Genomic DNA, 12029 nt, shown 5'->3' with positions numbered 1-12029 from the left:
GCCTCCTCGCAAACGTGGCTCCCCCCGGGGCTGCCAGTGTGGAGCAGGGGGGGTGGTGAGCCCTGACCTGCTGCTGAGACCCATTCCTGTCCCCCAAGGGCCAGATAAGCCGAGGAGCCCACTACACCCTGCAGAAGAACAGCGGAGACGTTTGGGAAGTGGCAGACAGCGCTGGAGACAAGATCAGCGCCCCAGGAGTCTGCTTCATGATCCCCCCACCTGACGTAGAAGCAATAGCACTGGCAGACCAGTATGTGCCCCCCAGCCTGCCGTGCCAGAGCACCCCCAGCCCCCACAGCCTTTGCCCTTGCCCTTGCCTTCGCCAGCCCCAGGCCGTGCCACCAACGCCGCATGCTCTTGCCTGGCAGTACTGATGTGAGGCTCCTGCCCCAGGCCCCACAGCAAAGCCATGCTGGCCCCAAGCCTCAGGCTTCCTCCAGGTGGGATTCCTGCAGACAAGATCCCACCTGGGAGAGTGGGGCCAGCTCAGAGCCATCCAGGTGCCCCCTCCTCTGGGGAGCCATTGCAGCAGAGGCAGCTGCCCGCCACTACCCCAGCAGGCAGGTATCTGCCTTTGCTGCCTCTGCCCCTACCCACACCCCTCCAGTGAGGACATTGCTCTACACCGTGCCAACACGGGGCCAGGTCCTCCTCCCCCACTCACATGGTGGCTGCCACAAGGGGCCAGGTCCCATGGGCCCCTCTGGTGCTGCATGTCATTCCTGGAGCAGTGCTGGGATGGACAACAGGGTAACAGAGGAGCCGAGGGCCTGGCTGACCTCATGCCCATGCTATTCTCCTCTGCAGAATTGCTGATCACTACGTGAGCGTGAAGGAGAAGACAGCCAACTGCAAGAACATCCTCGGGCAGCGCTATGAGGGGCTGAAGGCAGACAGCATTGGAGGTGCGGTTCTGGAAGGGCAGCTTGGGGCTTGCCAGGGACAAAAAGATTGCTCTAGCCTTGAACTTTGGTGGCCCATCTCAAGGAAGCTCTTGGTGACATCTTCCCATCTCCCAAGGGTCCCAGGGCCAATGGTGTTGGGATGTGGGGGGCAGAGCAGCCAGGCTGCAGCAGGCAGGGCTTGGGGAGTGCAGGGGGTGCAGCTTTTGTACTCACCCCTGGGATGGGGCCTGGACCCAACTCCCAGCAGGCTCTAACCTGGTCTCACCTCGTTCTCCAGACGCTGCATCGGTCCGGGGGCGCCAGCTTCTGGCGGGGCTGGAGAAGGTGAACAGCGACCTGGACAAGCAGGAGAAAGCAATAACAGCAAACCTCCGGCCGCCGCTGGAGCAGAGCCGGGCTGTGCAGGACAGCACCGAGCGCTCCAAGGACCTGAAGGTAGGGGCTGTGGAACCAGATAAGATGGTGCCATAGAGGGATCGTGCTCCCAGGAGGTGTCCAGGGTGGTCTTCAGTAAGCTGGGTGCTGTAAGCATTTCCTGAAGCCAGGAGCATATGGGTATGGATCAATGTTGGCTGCTGGTTCCAGTGGATATGGGGAGCAGCCCTTTGAGCAGCCTCAGAAGGCAAAACCTTCATCCTACTCCTGGTCCAGTTCAGTCATGGAAAGGCTGAATGGGAAAAGGTGATGGCCGCAGAGCATGGGCTGTGAGGAGGGGAGGGCAGCCCTTTGGGAGCACAGTGGGGACATTACCTTTGCTACCACCTGCTCCAGGTCAGAAAGGAGCAGGAAGACTGACAGTCCAGGGCGCTGTTTCTCTTTAGGTTGCTGCTCCACTAGGCTCCGGTGCTAGCAGCATCTGGCTCCTTTCCTCTCCTTCAGACCCCTAATTAAGCCAGGCTCCATGCCACAAACCTCCCTTGGTTTCAGAGGAAGTTCCAGTTACATCACCAGCTGAGGGCTGTGTCAAAACCTAAGGGCCACCACAAGTGAAAGCAAGTCATTCCAGCTGCCTCCCAGGCAGGGATTCATCTGTCAGGCTGCAGAGCCCAACGGTCTCGATGAGTCCCAGCACATCTCTGACAGAGCTAGAGCTGGTGGGAACCACTCCCTCCCCAGTCAGAATTCCCTCACTAAGGACTAGTAGCCTGCCCCAGAAAATATCCTTTTGTCCCTTAAAAACAACCTGCCATCACAACCCTCAGCCCTCACCTCCCCTCTCACACCGGACAGCCAGGGGCCAGCTTCTCTGTCGTGTAGACACAAGGTCTTAGTTCAGTCCCTGACAGGTTTTGCTCCTCCTGCAGAACATCACCAACGAGGTCCGTTGCATCGAGCCGGAGAAAACGAGGAAGATCCAGGAGTGTGAGGTCTTCATCGAGTCCGTGCCCAACACTGGTAGCGCCTCCTTGGTGAAGAGCAAGGTGGAGAACACCAACAGGAAGTACGACCGCGTGGTCCAGCTGCTCAGCGCTGCCCAGGAGAAGTACGTCACGGCTTAAGTCATGGCCTGAGCCCCACATAACGTGGGAGATGGGTGCAGGTGTGCTTAAAACACCTTTCTGCTTCTGTCCATACAGAGTTGAGGTGGCCACGCACCTTGAGAGGAGCCTCCAACAAGGTCGAGACCTGCTGTCTACCTATGAGAACAAACTGGTTGTAGATGACACGGTACCGGAGGATTTGCGGGTGGTGGACCGTAAGAAAGAAGAGCTGCTGGTAAGCATTGTCTCCAGCCAGTCTTAGACCTTACTGATGTGCTCCACATACAAAACTGCTTTCCAAAAGCTGGGGTAATTGTTGCTCAACTCACAAGCTTCAATCAGTAGGAAAAGGGCTGGCCTTCCCCAGCTGCAGAGGAGATCTTGTGTTAACTGCAGGGATCTCCACCTGTTCTAAACACAAACTGTTCCCATCCCCAAACCAGAAAGCAAATGCCAGTTGAGACTTTGTGATTTGATGAAAGGACTAACGAGGAAGTGAAGGGTAAAGTGGTCTGGAAAATGAAAGAGGTGGCCCTAGCAAGGCTTTTAGCTAGTGCTAGGAAAAGTTACCAACCAAAACTGGCAGCCTTTCTGCTATGGAAAGGCCAAGAACTGGCCTACAGCTGAATTTTCTGTCCTTCAGCTTTTCCTTCAAGTCCCCGAGTTCTGAAAAGCATGCCAAAGCTTTCACAGCTCCTTCTGGAGTCGCTGTGGTAGCAGGAGCAAGGTTTAAGGCTTGGACAAAGAGCACAGTAGCACACCTGCTTTCAGAGACTAACAGGTGGAGAAGGGAACACAAGCTAGCTTTTGTCCCTGTTGGGTTTATCAGATGGCTCTGCTCATGATGCAAGGCTCCAACTTGCTTTTCTCTGCAACCTGCAGCACCTACTGCAGCTCAGCCATTCCTTAGCATCCTGGGCAGCTCTAGTGCTGCCACTGGACTCGATGGGGAACAGTCACCAAAGTCTGGGATATGAGCAACCCCAGAAGAAAATCCTTCTTGTGGTTTTTCTACAGGCCATGGGCACTGAGCTCCAGTCCAAGAGGTTTCTGCTCAATGAAGCAGAGCAGAACTTGCTAAGGACAAAGACATGCTCCAACACCCTGGCCAGCAAGTTCCAGGAGCACTGTCCTGACATTGAACGGCAGGAAGCTGAGCTCTACAAACTCAACCAGCGCTTCAACAACCTCAGCAAGCAAATCGACCACAGGTGGGACTCTAGGACAGGTCTAGCTAGGGTTGGACCAGCCTGGAGAGCTGGGATATTTATGGTGCAGTTGGAAGCACACAGAATCTGGGAGAGGCATAACGCTGTGGTGGGAACAGGCAGTTGCAAAAGGCCACCCAGGGAGGTGTGAGGAGAGGTTCCTGGCACACACTGGCTGGGTAGATCTGGGCATCCTTTAGGTTTAAGTGCTCTTGCACCAAAGATGGGGACTTTGGCAAGAGTGACTGCACCAGCTGCCATGGGTCATCTGCCTCTGCCTGAGTCGTGTCACATCTTGCACCTTCTTATCTCACTGAAGGGTGAGCTCCTCTCTTCACCACCCTCCAGCTGCCCCGTGGCCCCTTTCCCCCTCTGATTCCTGCTTACTTTAGTAGTGACCAGGTGGCACCAATTCCTGAAGAAGACTCTCCTGGAGAGAAGAGAATCAGCCAGAGAACAACTCCAGCTCCAACCTGCCTCTTTAGGGAGCAGGGGGAGAGGTGACAGGTGACACAAGAGATGTGACTCCTGAAGCTGTGTTGTTTCCCTACAGAACACAGACCCTGCAGAGAGCCAAAAGCGCCTACTCCAACTACCGTGCCAACTACGACAGAGTCAACCAGTTCCTGTGCAACATCCCCAACTACGAGCCGCAGGAGACCGACAACATCCAGCAAGTGGAGACGAAGCTGAAGAACCAAGCGGTAACGCTCCCTGAGCACAGGCCATGGGGAGAGGAGCAGCCCTGAGAGATAAGGGCCAGGACTTAGATGAATAGAAAGGATTAGCTCTGGTTGGTTTTGTGCTAGGAGGTCCCAGTGTCCTGCCCATGCCTTGTTCACACGTAGTGGGGCAGCTCGAGAAGGTCGCCTGGACCTGCTGAGGGGACCCTGGGAAGGGCTGAGCGATGCACGTGGATTGTGTGTCCCTTCTGACACGTGTCTCTCTGCCTGCCAGGCGCTCCTCAGTGACATTGCAAGCAAGGAGCAGGAGGTGCAGAAGGTGTCCACCACAGCTCAGCAGTACCAGCAGGCAGTGAAGGTAAGGACTGCAGCTCTGCTGCTGCTCCTCAATGTAGGATCAGAGAATGGTTTGGGGTGGGAGGGACCTTTAAAGCTCACCTAGTCCAACTCCTCTGCAGTGAGCAGGGACATCTGCAACTAGACCAGGTTGCTCAGAGCCCAATGCCACTTGGCCTTCAATGTTTTCAGGGATGGAACGCCTACCACCTCTCCGGGCAACCTGTGCCAGGGCCTCCCCACCCTCACAGGGAAGGATTTATTCCCAGTAACTCCTCTCCAGCTGTCCTTCTGCAGCTGAAGGCCATTCCCCTTGTCCTGTCACTCCTTGCCCTTGCAATCAACCCCTCTTCAGCTTTTCTGGAGCCCCTGGAGAGACTGGAAGGGGCTCTAAGGACGCCCTGGAGACTTTTCTTCTTCAGACTGAAACCAAACTCTCCCATCCTGGCTCCAGAGCAGAGGTGCTCCAGCCCTCAGATCCTCTTTTTGGCATCCTCTGGACTCTCTTCAACAGCTCCATGTCCCTGGGGACACCCGAGCTGGACATAGCACTGCAAGGGAGGTCTCCCCAGAGTGGAGCAGAGGGGCAGAATCACCTGCATCCTACAAGGACTCACTTAAAGAAAGCCTAGCCCCCTTCTCAGTGAACTCATGAGCTAAAACCAGGTTATATCTGCTCCAACATTGACATCATGTGGCCATTAGCATGGCAAGGGGCTCAGATTTATTGCCTGTGAAAGGAGGGCTTCCACTAAAAGCCTGGCATTGGTAAGGTAACTGGAAGGTCAGCAGACACCTGCAGCTGGTGGGTCCTGAGGCAGTCAACCCACCAGGAGGTCCTGCCAACAGCCTCCACATCCCACTGCCCTCAGAAGCTCACCTAAGGCACAGGTCAGGTGAAGGGAAGGCGTCATTAAAGGCAGGATTGAGGAGGGACCTGCTCATTAAAGGGGCCTGGAAACCTCACTTTCCTCCTGGGAACTCACTCCCACAGGACTACGAGTTGGAAGCGGAGAAGCTACGGTCCATCCTTGACCTAGAAAATGGCCGGAACGGGTACACGAACAAGAAGCCCAGGCTCCAGTCTCCAGCTGCAAAAGTGAAAGAGGAGGTAAGGAAGGGGTGGCCTGCAGTAAGCAAGGGCAAATCATTTTACTGTCAACAGCCTCAGCCCCGGAGGGGACTCAGGGAGGGATGTTTCATCGTTCTTGACCCATCAGTATTTTGGGGTGAGGCTGGCCAGAATGATAGGGGGGAAATACTGGATTTAGCACTTCCTTTTGGAAAGGGGGGAGAAAAGTCCAAAACCTGAAGACTCTTCTCCTCTCTGGGCTTTTCAGAGAGTGAGATTTCACCACCAAAGCCCATATACTAGACAGAAATCCTTACAGCAAGAGCAGGCCATGAGCTCCTTATGTATGGAGGATGTTTGCTAAAGGCCCCAAGCTCCTCCTGCAGCTGAGGGCAGACAGGATCGGCCGCCCAGTTCTTCCTCACCCACATCTCACTTTGTGTATCTTGAGTGGGAAGCACAGGGTAGGACCAGGAGCATGTGTGTGCCTGAGAACCCTTCCTCCCCCAGCCTTGGCAAATCACTGCTGTAGGTTTCTAGGAGAGCACCCAGGGTTACTTTCTTTAGGGCCTGTTGCTTCTGTTCAGTAAGTCTGGACCCTGGTCCTACCACCTCTTCCCACCCTGTTCTGTTCTGTAGGAAGCTGTTCTGGCAGCCAAGTTCACCGAAGTCAACGCTGTGAACAGGCAGAGGCTGCAGAACCTGGAGTTCGCTCAGAGCCTCCTGCGGCAGGTAAGTGATCGCGGGAGCGGCACGACGCCGGGAGGACAGGCGTGGAGGTGACACACACATGGGCCTCTGCTAGTGCAAGTCAGGCTAGAAAAAAATGCAGCTAGTGTCTCCTGCCTCCAAAATCACTAATCAGCAGGTAAAGCAGATAGACCAGCCCTCTGTGTTCCCCAGGCCCTTCTCCCTCTTGCCCTAGGATGCTCCATGTTCTTTTAACACTTCTTTTGCCCAACCCATGCCAGAATCCACATCCCTCGCTGCTAAAGGGTTTGAAAGCATTTCTCAGGCTGGGAATCTGCAGAGCCATTCAGGAGAAGCCTGTTTGCAGATACTCTCTGTTCAGCATTTGTGATAGGCAACCATCATTAAGGAGATGAACGTTCTTTTCAGTGCCTCCTGTGAAAAGAAACACCAGGAGTATGATATTTTGGGGAGATTCTGACTACTTGTTCTTTTTCTCAACAACAGCAACCAGAGGTTCAATCAACAGGAGACTCTGTCCACACCAAAATGTCTGTAAGGCCTGTGGAAGAAGTCTGGAAGTTGAAGAAAGAGCTTGAGGATGAGACTCAGCGTCGGCAACAGCTAGAAGCGGAGATCAAAGCCATTCAGAGCAACATTGTCCACCTGCAGAACCAGAAGCCCCAAGAAACTGTCGTTAAGAAAGAACTGCTGAAGAAAGTGCCTGATCCTCAGCTGGAGGAGAGCTTCCACAAGCTGCAGCAAAACCTAGCAGAAGAGCAGCGCAAGAACCAGGTGCTCCAGGATGAGCTGGAGGCTCTTAAAATCAGGCTGCGCGTTTTGGAGCACGAGAAGAAGGAAGGTGGGCAGGAGTACATTGTGAAAGAGGTACTGCGTATTGAACAGGACAAGGCTCAAGCTGATGAAATCCTGAAGCTCAAAGAAGAATTGGAAGAGCTCAGGAGGCAGGAAGGAACCAGAGAGAAGGAAGTCATCCTTTTACGCCAGCAAATCGCTGTGCTGTCCAGCGAGAAGAACAAAGAGCAGGAGAAGGTAACGGAGAAGGAGGTGCTGAAGCTGCAGAACGATCCCCAGCTGGAGATGGAATTCAGGATGTTGCAAGAGAACAAGCAGAGGGAGAGCGCCCTTCGGCAGAGGCACGAGGAAGAGCTCAGCTTCCTCCAGGACAAGCTCAAACGTCTTGAGAAGGAACGGGCCATCGCCGAGGGCAAAATTACCGTCAAGGAGGTGCTGAAGGTAGAGAAAGACATAGCCATTGAGAGAGAGGTGAATGAGCTCCGGCGCCAGTACGAAGATGAGAAGTCCAAGGGTCGTTCCAACGAGCGGGAAAAGGCTGAGCTGCTCAGGAAGATCCAGCTGCTGGAGGAAGAAAACTCCAAGGTGGTTGTCCAGGAGAAAGTGCGTGAGATTGTGCGCCCGGATCCCAAGGCTGAAAATGAAGTGGCCAACCTTCGTTTGGAGCTGGTAGAGCAGGAGAGGAGATACCGAGGCGGCGACGAACAGCTGAAGAGCTGCCAGAATGAGTTGGCTGCTCTGAGGAACAGAGGGCCACTGGTAGAGGTCAAAGAAGTCATTAAGGAGGTCATTAAGTACAAGAATGACCCAGAAACTGAAAAGGAGCTACAGCGACTCCGGGAGGAAATCATTGAGAGGACGGGAGCAATTGAAAGAGCTGACCTTGAGATCTACCAGCTGAAACAAGAGATACAAGCTTTGAAAGATACCAAACCTCAAGTGCATATGAAGGAAGTTGTTCAAGAAATTCTGCAATTTCGGGAAGACCCCAAGACTAGAGAGGAGGTCGAGTCTCTGAGGGTGCAGCTGTCAGATGAACAAATGAAACACATTGACCTGGAGAGGGAGCGGCTACTCCAGGAAGAGAAAGTAAGACAGAAGGAGGAAGAACTTTCCCAGCTGAAGGAGAAAGTGGTCCAACAGGAAGTAGTGAAGTATGAGCAAGATCCTGCCTTGAAAGCTGAAGTCAACTCCTTCTCCCAGAGCATCGAGAGTGAGCTGAAGCAAATTGATTGCCTCCGTGAGGAGCTCCGCAAGCTGCAGAGGAGGCGGTCGGAGCTGGAGCATCAGCTGGAAGAACTTGAGAAAGAGAGACAGGCCCGCAGAGAGGCTGAACTAGAGGTGCAGAGGCTGAAGATTAGGCTGAATGAGCTAGAAGAGCAGGAGAGGGAGACAACAGAACGAGTGACTGTGAAACAAAAAGTGATCCTTCAGCAAGATCCCCAGCAAGAGAAGGAGCACTCCCTCCTCAAGCTGGAGCTAGAAGAAGAGAAGCATCGGAGACAAGTTTTGCAAACTGAGCTAGAAGCACTGAGAAAGAAGCTCCTTTCTTTGGAGAAGATGGAAGTCAAAGAGAAAGTGGTCTTTTCAGAGAGTGTCCAAGTGGACAAAGGAGACACGGAGTATGAGATTCAAAAGCTGAAGAGCAATCTGGAAGAAGAAAGTAGGCGTAAGAGGGAGCTAGATGCAGATATCAACCGCCTTGAAACTAGACTGTCCGAGGTGGAATTCAACAACTCCAAGTCATCGAAGGAGCTAGACTTACTAAGGGAGGAAAACCACAAACTACACCTTGAGAAACAGAACCTGCTGATGGAAACAAGACGACTGCAGTCAGAGATTGAACTCACCACAACAGAAGCTCGGGATCTGAGAAACATGACCCATGTGGACAGCGGAATAAACCTGGACTCCAGATTCCAAGCTTTGGAAAGAGAGTTGGATGACCTGAAGCAGTTATCCAGAGAAAAAGATGCAGAGATCGAGCAACTCCAGAATCGCCTCAAGACAGTGGCTATCAAAAGGGAACAGAGAGAGAACCACCTGAGGCGCTCCATTGTGGTCATCGACCCCGATACAGGAAAGGAAATGTCTCCAGAGGAAGCTCATGTGTTTGGCCTCATTGAGTGGAGCCTGTTCGTCAAACTGAAGAGTCAGGAATGTGATTGGGAGGAGATATCAATAAAGGGTCCCAACGGGGAATCATCTGTGATCCTCGACAGGAAATCTGGTCGAGAATTCTCAATCGAGGATGCCCTGAAGAGCGGAAGGCTAACCATGGCTCAGTACAACAGTTACCTCAACAAGGAGATGTCAATCCAGGAGTTGGCAGTCTTGGTGTCCGGAAGTAATTACACAGCGCTCCCTCCACTGTAGAAACCTAACTAAGAGCAGCAAGGCAGAGCTGCACCGCCCGTTTAGACTACCAGATCACTGCAAACCCTTGCCCTCCTTTGCATCTCCCACAACGCTAGAGTCTCTGCCCCAGCCACGCTACGAAGCCACACTGCTTGCTGTCATACGCCGCAGAAAAGCACCAACAGTAGTGGAACGCACAGTTGTCAGGACTACAGCAGAACCTTCTCCCCCTCTCCATCCCTACCTGACCACACAACCCAACGAAGACCAAGCCGAAAAGCCTTACGACGGTGAAGGACCTGAAGAGTCAGCAGAACCTGCAGTTTCCTCAACATGTACTCACACACAGCTGCATAAAAAGCTGCACACAGCAGTTAGGAGAGAGACTGAAGGTAAAGGTGACTTGGAGGTGACCAGCAGGAGCTGGTTACGCCAGCTGTATGTTGGTAAGCTGGACAGTTTCATTGCAGACAACTGGCTAAATAATGGGATCATCCTCTGAGAAAACCAGCTCTGGAACAGCCAAAGGTGTGCTACAGAGTTCAGTAGCACCGAGCCTTAACACCTCAACACCATTATGTTGTTCACCGATGTGCCTATGCCGCTGGGGAAGAGCGAAGGAGATGTAACTTGATGGCATCAGCCGTAGATCCAGGAGGATCAGTCGTACACCACAGAGGTTACCAAAAAGGCAGAGGGATGGCAGTACTGCCAAACACAAGAGGGTAGTGCAAAGCATGCAACCAAAACCAAAGAGAGCAGTTAGCTTACCTCACGGTTAAACGCCGTTTGTGCTGGTGTTGTATTGGATGGAGCGACATGCAGCTACGTGGTGCATTTACTTGTGTAAGGGAATGGGAAATAGAGGGGAATTCTATTTATAGTACAAAATAAAAATGCAGTGGTTCCAATCAGAAGCTGAGTGTTCTTTAAGGCAGCCTGTCTTTGGCTTTACAGAAAGATGCCATTTTGGAGTCAGTTAAAAATAAGCCTGTTCGTTTTAGCTGGTGATTCTTTTCCCAGAGGGAAGTTGCTGGAAAAGCATTAGATGGGAGAGAACCACACTAATGAATGGGACTGCAGCTGCAGGAAAACTGGGAATTACACAGGGATGGTACCAGGGGCTTCCACAGCTAGAGCACAATCATGTCCTTTTTTCCCAAATTTCAGCTAATACCTGAACCCCAGTAAACCCAGCCATCAACAAAAGCAGCTGTGAGCATTCACTGCACACCCCTCCAGTGCTTTACCCCAGGGAATTAAAGGATCACACTGTTGCTCCAGGTGTGATGAACCCCAGATGTTCTTTCCAGCAGATGCCAACTTCAAGCATCAGCAGGAGCACCCTGAACATGTCATTCTACCACCACAATGGCTGGAAACAGCAGTAATTTAACTGAAGTTTCTTAGGTAAAACAGTAAAAATAAATTACTCAAGGAACAGATGATGAGTGATGACAATCTGTAAAGCTGAAACACAAATTCTTGTCCACAAAGTCATGAAACCAGAGGTAAGGAGATGGGAAAAAACCATTTTGGAAACTTTGAAACAATTTATTCAGTTGTTCTGTACAAGATTAACAGTTTTCATACCCCCACCATCTTCAGCAAGACAGTCCCAACACACACCAAAAAAAAAAAAAAAAAAAAAAGAGTTTTAAAAAATTATATAGAAGAGTAAACTGCAGCTCTTACACCCAAAAGGAACTGCCACACGAAGGCCTCCCCACACTGTCACCAAAGCGCTGCAAGCTGCCCCCTCAAGGCAGGTAGGCCGGGCTCCAGGCTCCCCGTCGTCCTGCCTTGCTGTGACTCTGCTCCACACCATTCACTCATCCATCATAGTGTGTAAAGAAAAAAATACCCAACGGAATTTCCACCAAATAAACGTTTCCCTGAGGCAAGAGGCTTCGCTAAATTCCTAAAAGGAGGGCATTCTGCTCCGGCCTGCTTCCCAGCAGGAGCATTCAAGTGAAAGCAAAGAGAGGGAATAGAACCAGTACCTCGAGTCACTCGCTGAGAGTCCCTATCCTGCCAGGCATCCCGACGCGCTTCCAGCTACCACAGGAAGTTGAAGGTGCAAAGTACCTCTCAGGATTAGGCCTTCGACAGGAACCACGCGACATCCGCTGCTCAGAGTCCGCCAGTAACTGCTGTGCTTAGTTTTAGTGACACAAGTTCTGTCTTTGGCTCTTTTGCTACACCCTAGGGATTTTCTGTAAACAGACTTTAGATCCGAGCTGCTTCTCTAAACTACAACCACCACACTGATCTCAGGCAATCAGGGATCAGCTCAGCCTGGAAACAGCCCGTCTTGGGCCTTGCTGAAAACGGGGCAAATGAAAGCAGGTGTTTGCTGGTAAATCCAGAGTCAGCGTCCTTCCCCAGGGCTCAAGGAGGAAGGCTGAGAACTTTTGCTCAAAATACCAGTAAACTCTAAACTTCGTGATTCAGATGTGGCTGTGGGGGCCTGAGAAGCA

At 52.4% G+C, this 12029-nt stretch overlaps 1 protein-coding gene across 1 annotated transcript in view; it reads left to right on the top strand.

Moving 5' to 3' along the window:
• PPL (periplakin) overlaps nucleotides 1–11999 on the top strand; it is a 28189-nt gene extending 16190 nt beyond the window's left edge. The window contains exons 12-22 of the mRNA XM_084270794.1: nucleotides 99–250; nucleotides 808–905; nucleotides 1183–1340; nucleotides 2210–2388; nucleotides 2483–2621; nucleotides 3404–3597; nucleotides 4148–4298; nucleotides 4552–4635; nucleotides 5608–5724; nucleotides 6325–6417; nucleotides 6883–11999. Coding sequence (XP_084126920.1) covers nucleotides 99–250; nucleotides 808–905; nucleotides 1183–1340; nucleotides 2210–2388; nucleotides 2483–2621; nucleotides 3404–3597; nucleotides 4148–4298; nucleotides 4552–4635; nucleotides 5608–5724; nucleotides 6325–6417; nucleotides 6883–9567 — 4050 coding nt within the window. The 3' untranslated portion in view covers nucleotides 9568–11999. The remainder of the gene's footprint in view (nucleotides 1–98; nucleotides 251–807; nucleotides 906–1182; nucleotides 1341–2209; nucleotides 2389–2482; nucleotides 2622–3403; nucleotides 3598–4147; nucleotides 4299–4551; nucleotides 4636–5607; nucleotides 5725–6324; nucleotides 6418–6882) is intronic.
• Nucleotides 12000–12029: the final 30 nt, after the last annotated feature.

Source organism: Gallinula chloropus (genome assembly GCF_964237585.1).
Source record: "Gallinula chloropus genome assembly, chromosome: 15".
Taxonomy (NCBI): Eukaryota; Metazoa; Chordata; class Aves; order Gruiformes; family Rallidae; genus Gallinula; species Gallinula chloropus.
Note: the sequence above shows the minus strand (reverse complement) of the source record. Positions and strands in the feature narration are given on the sequence as shown.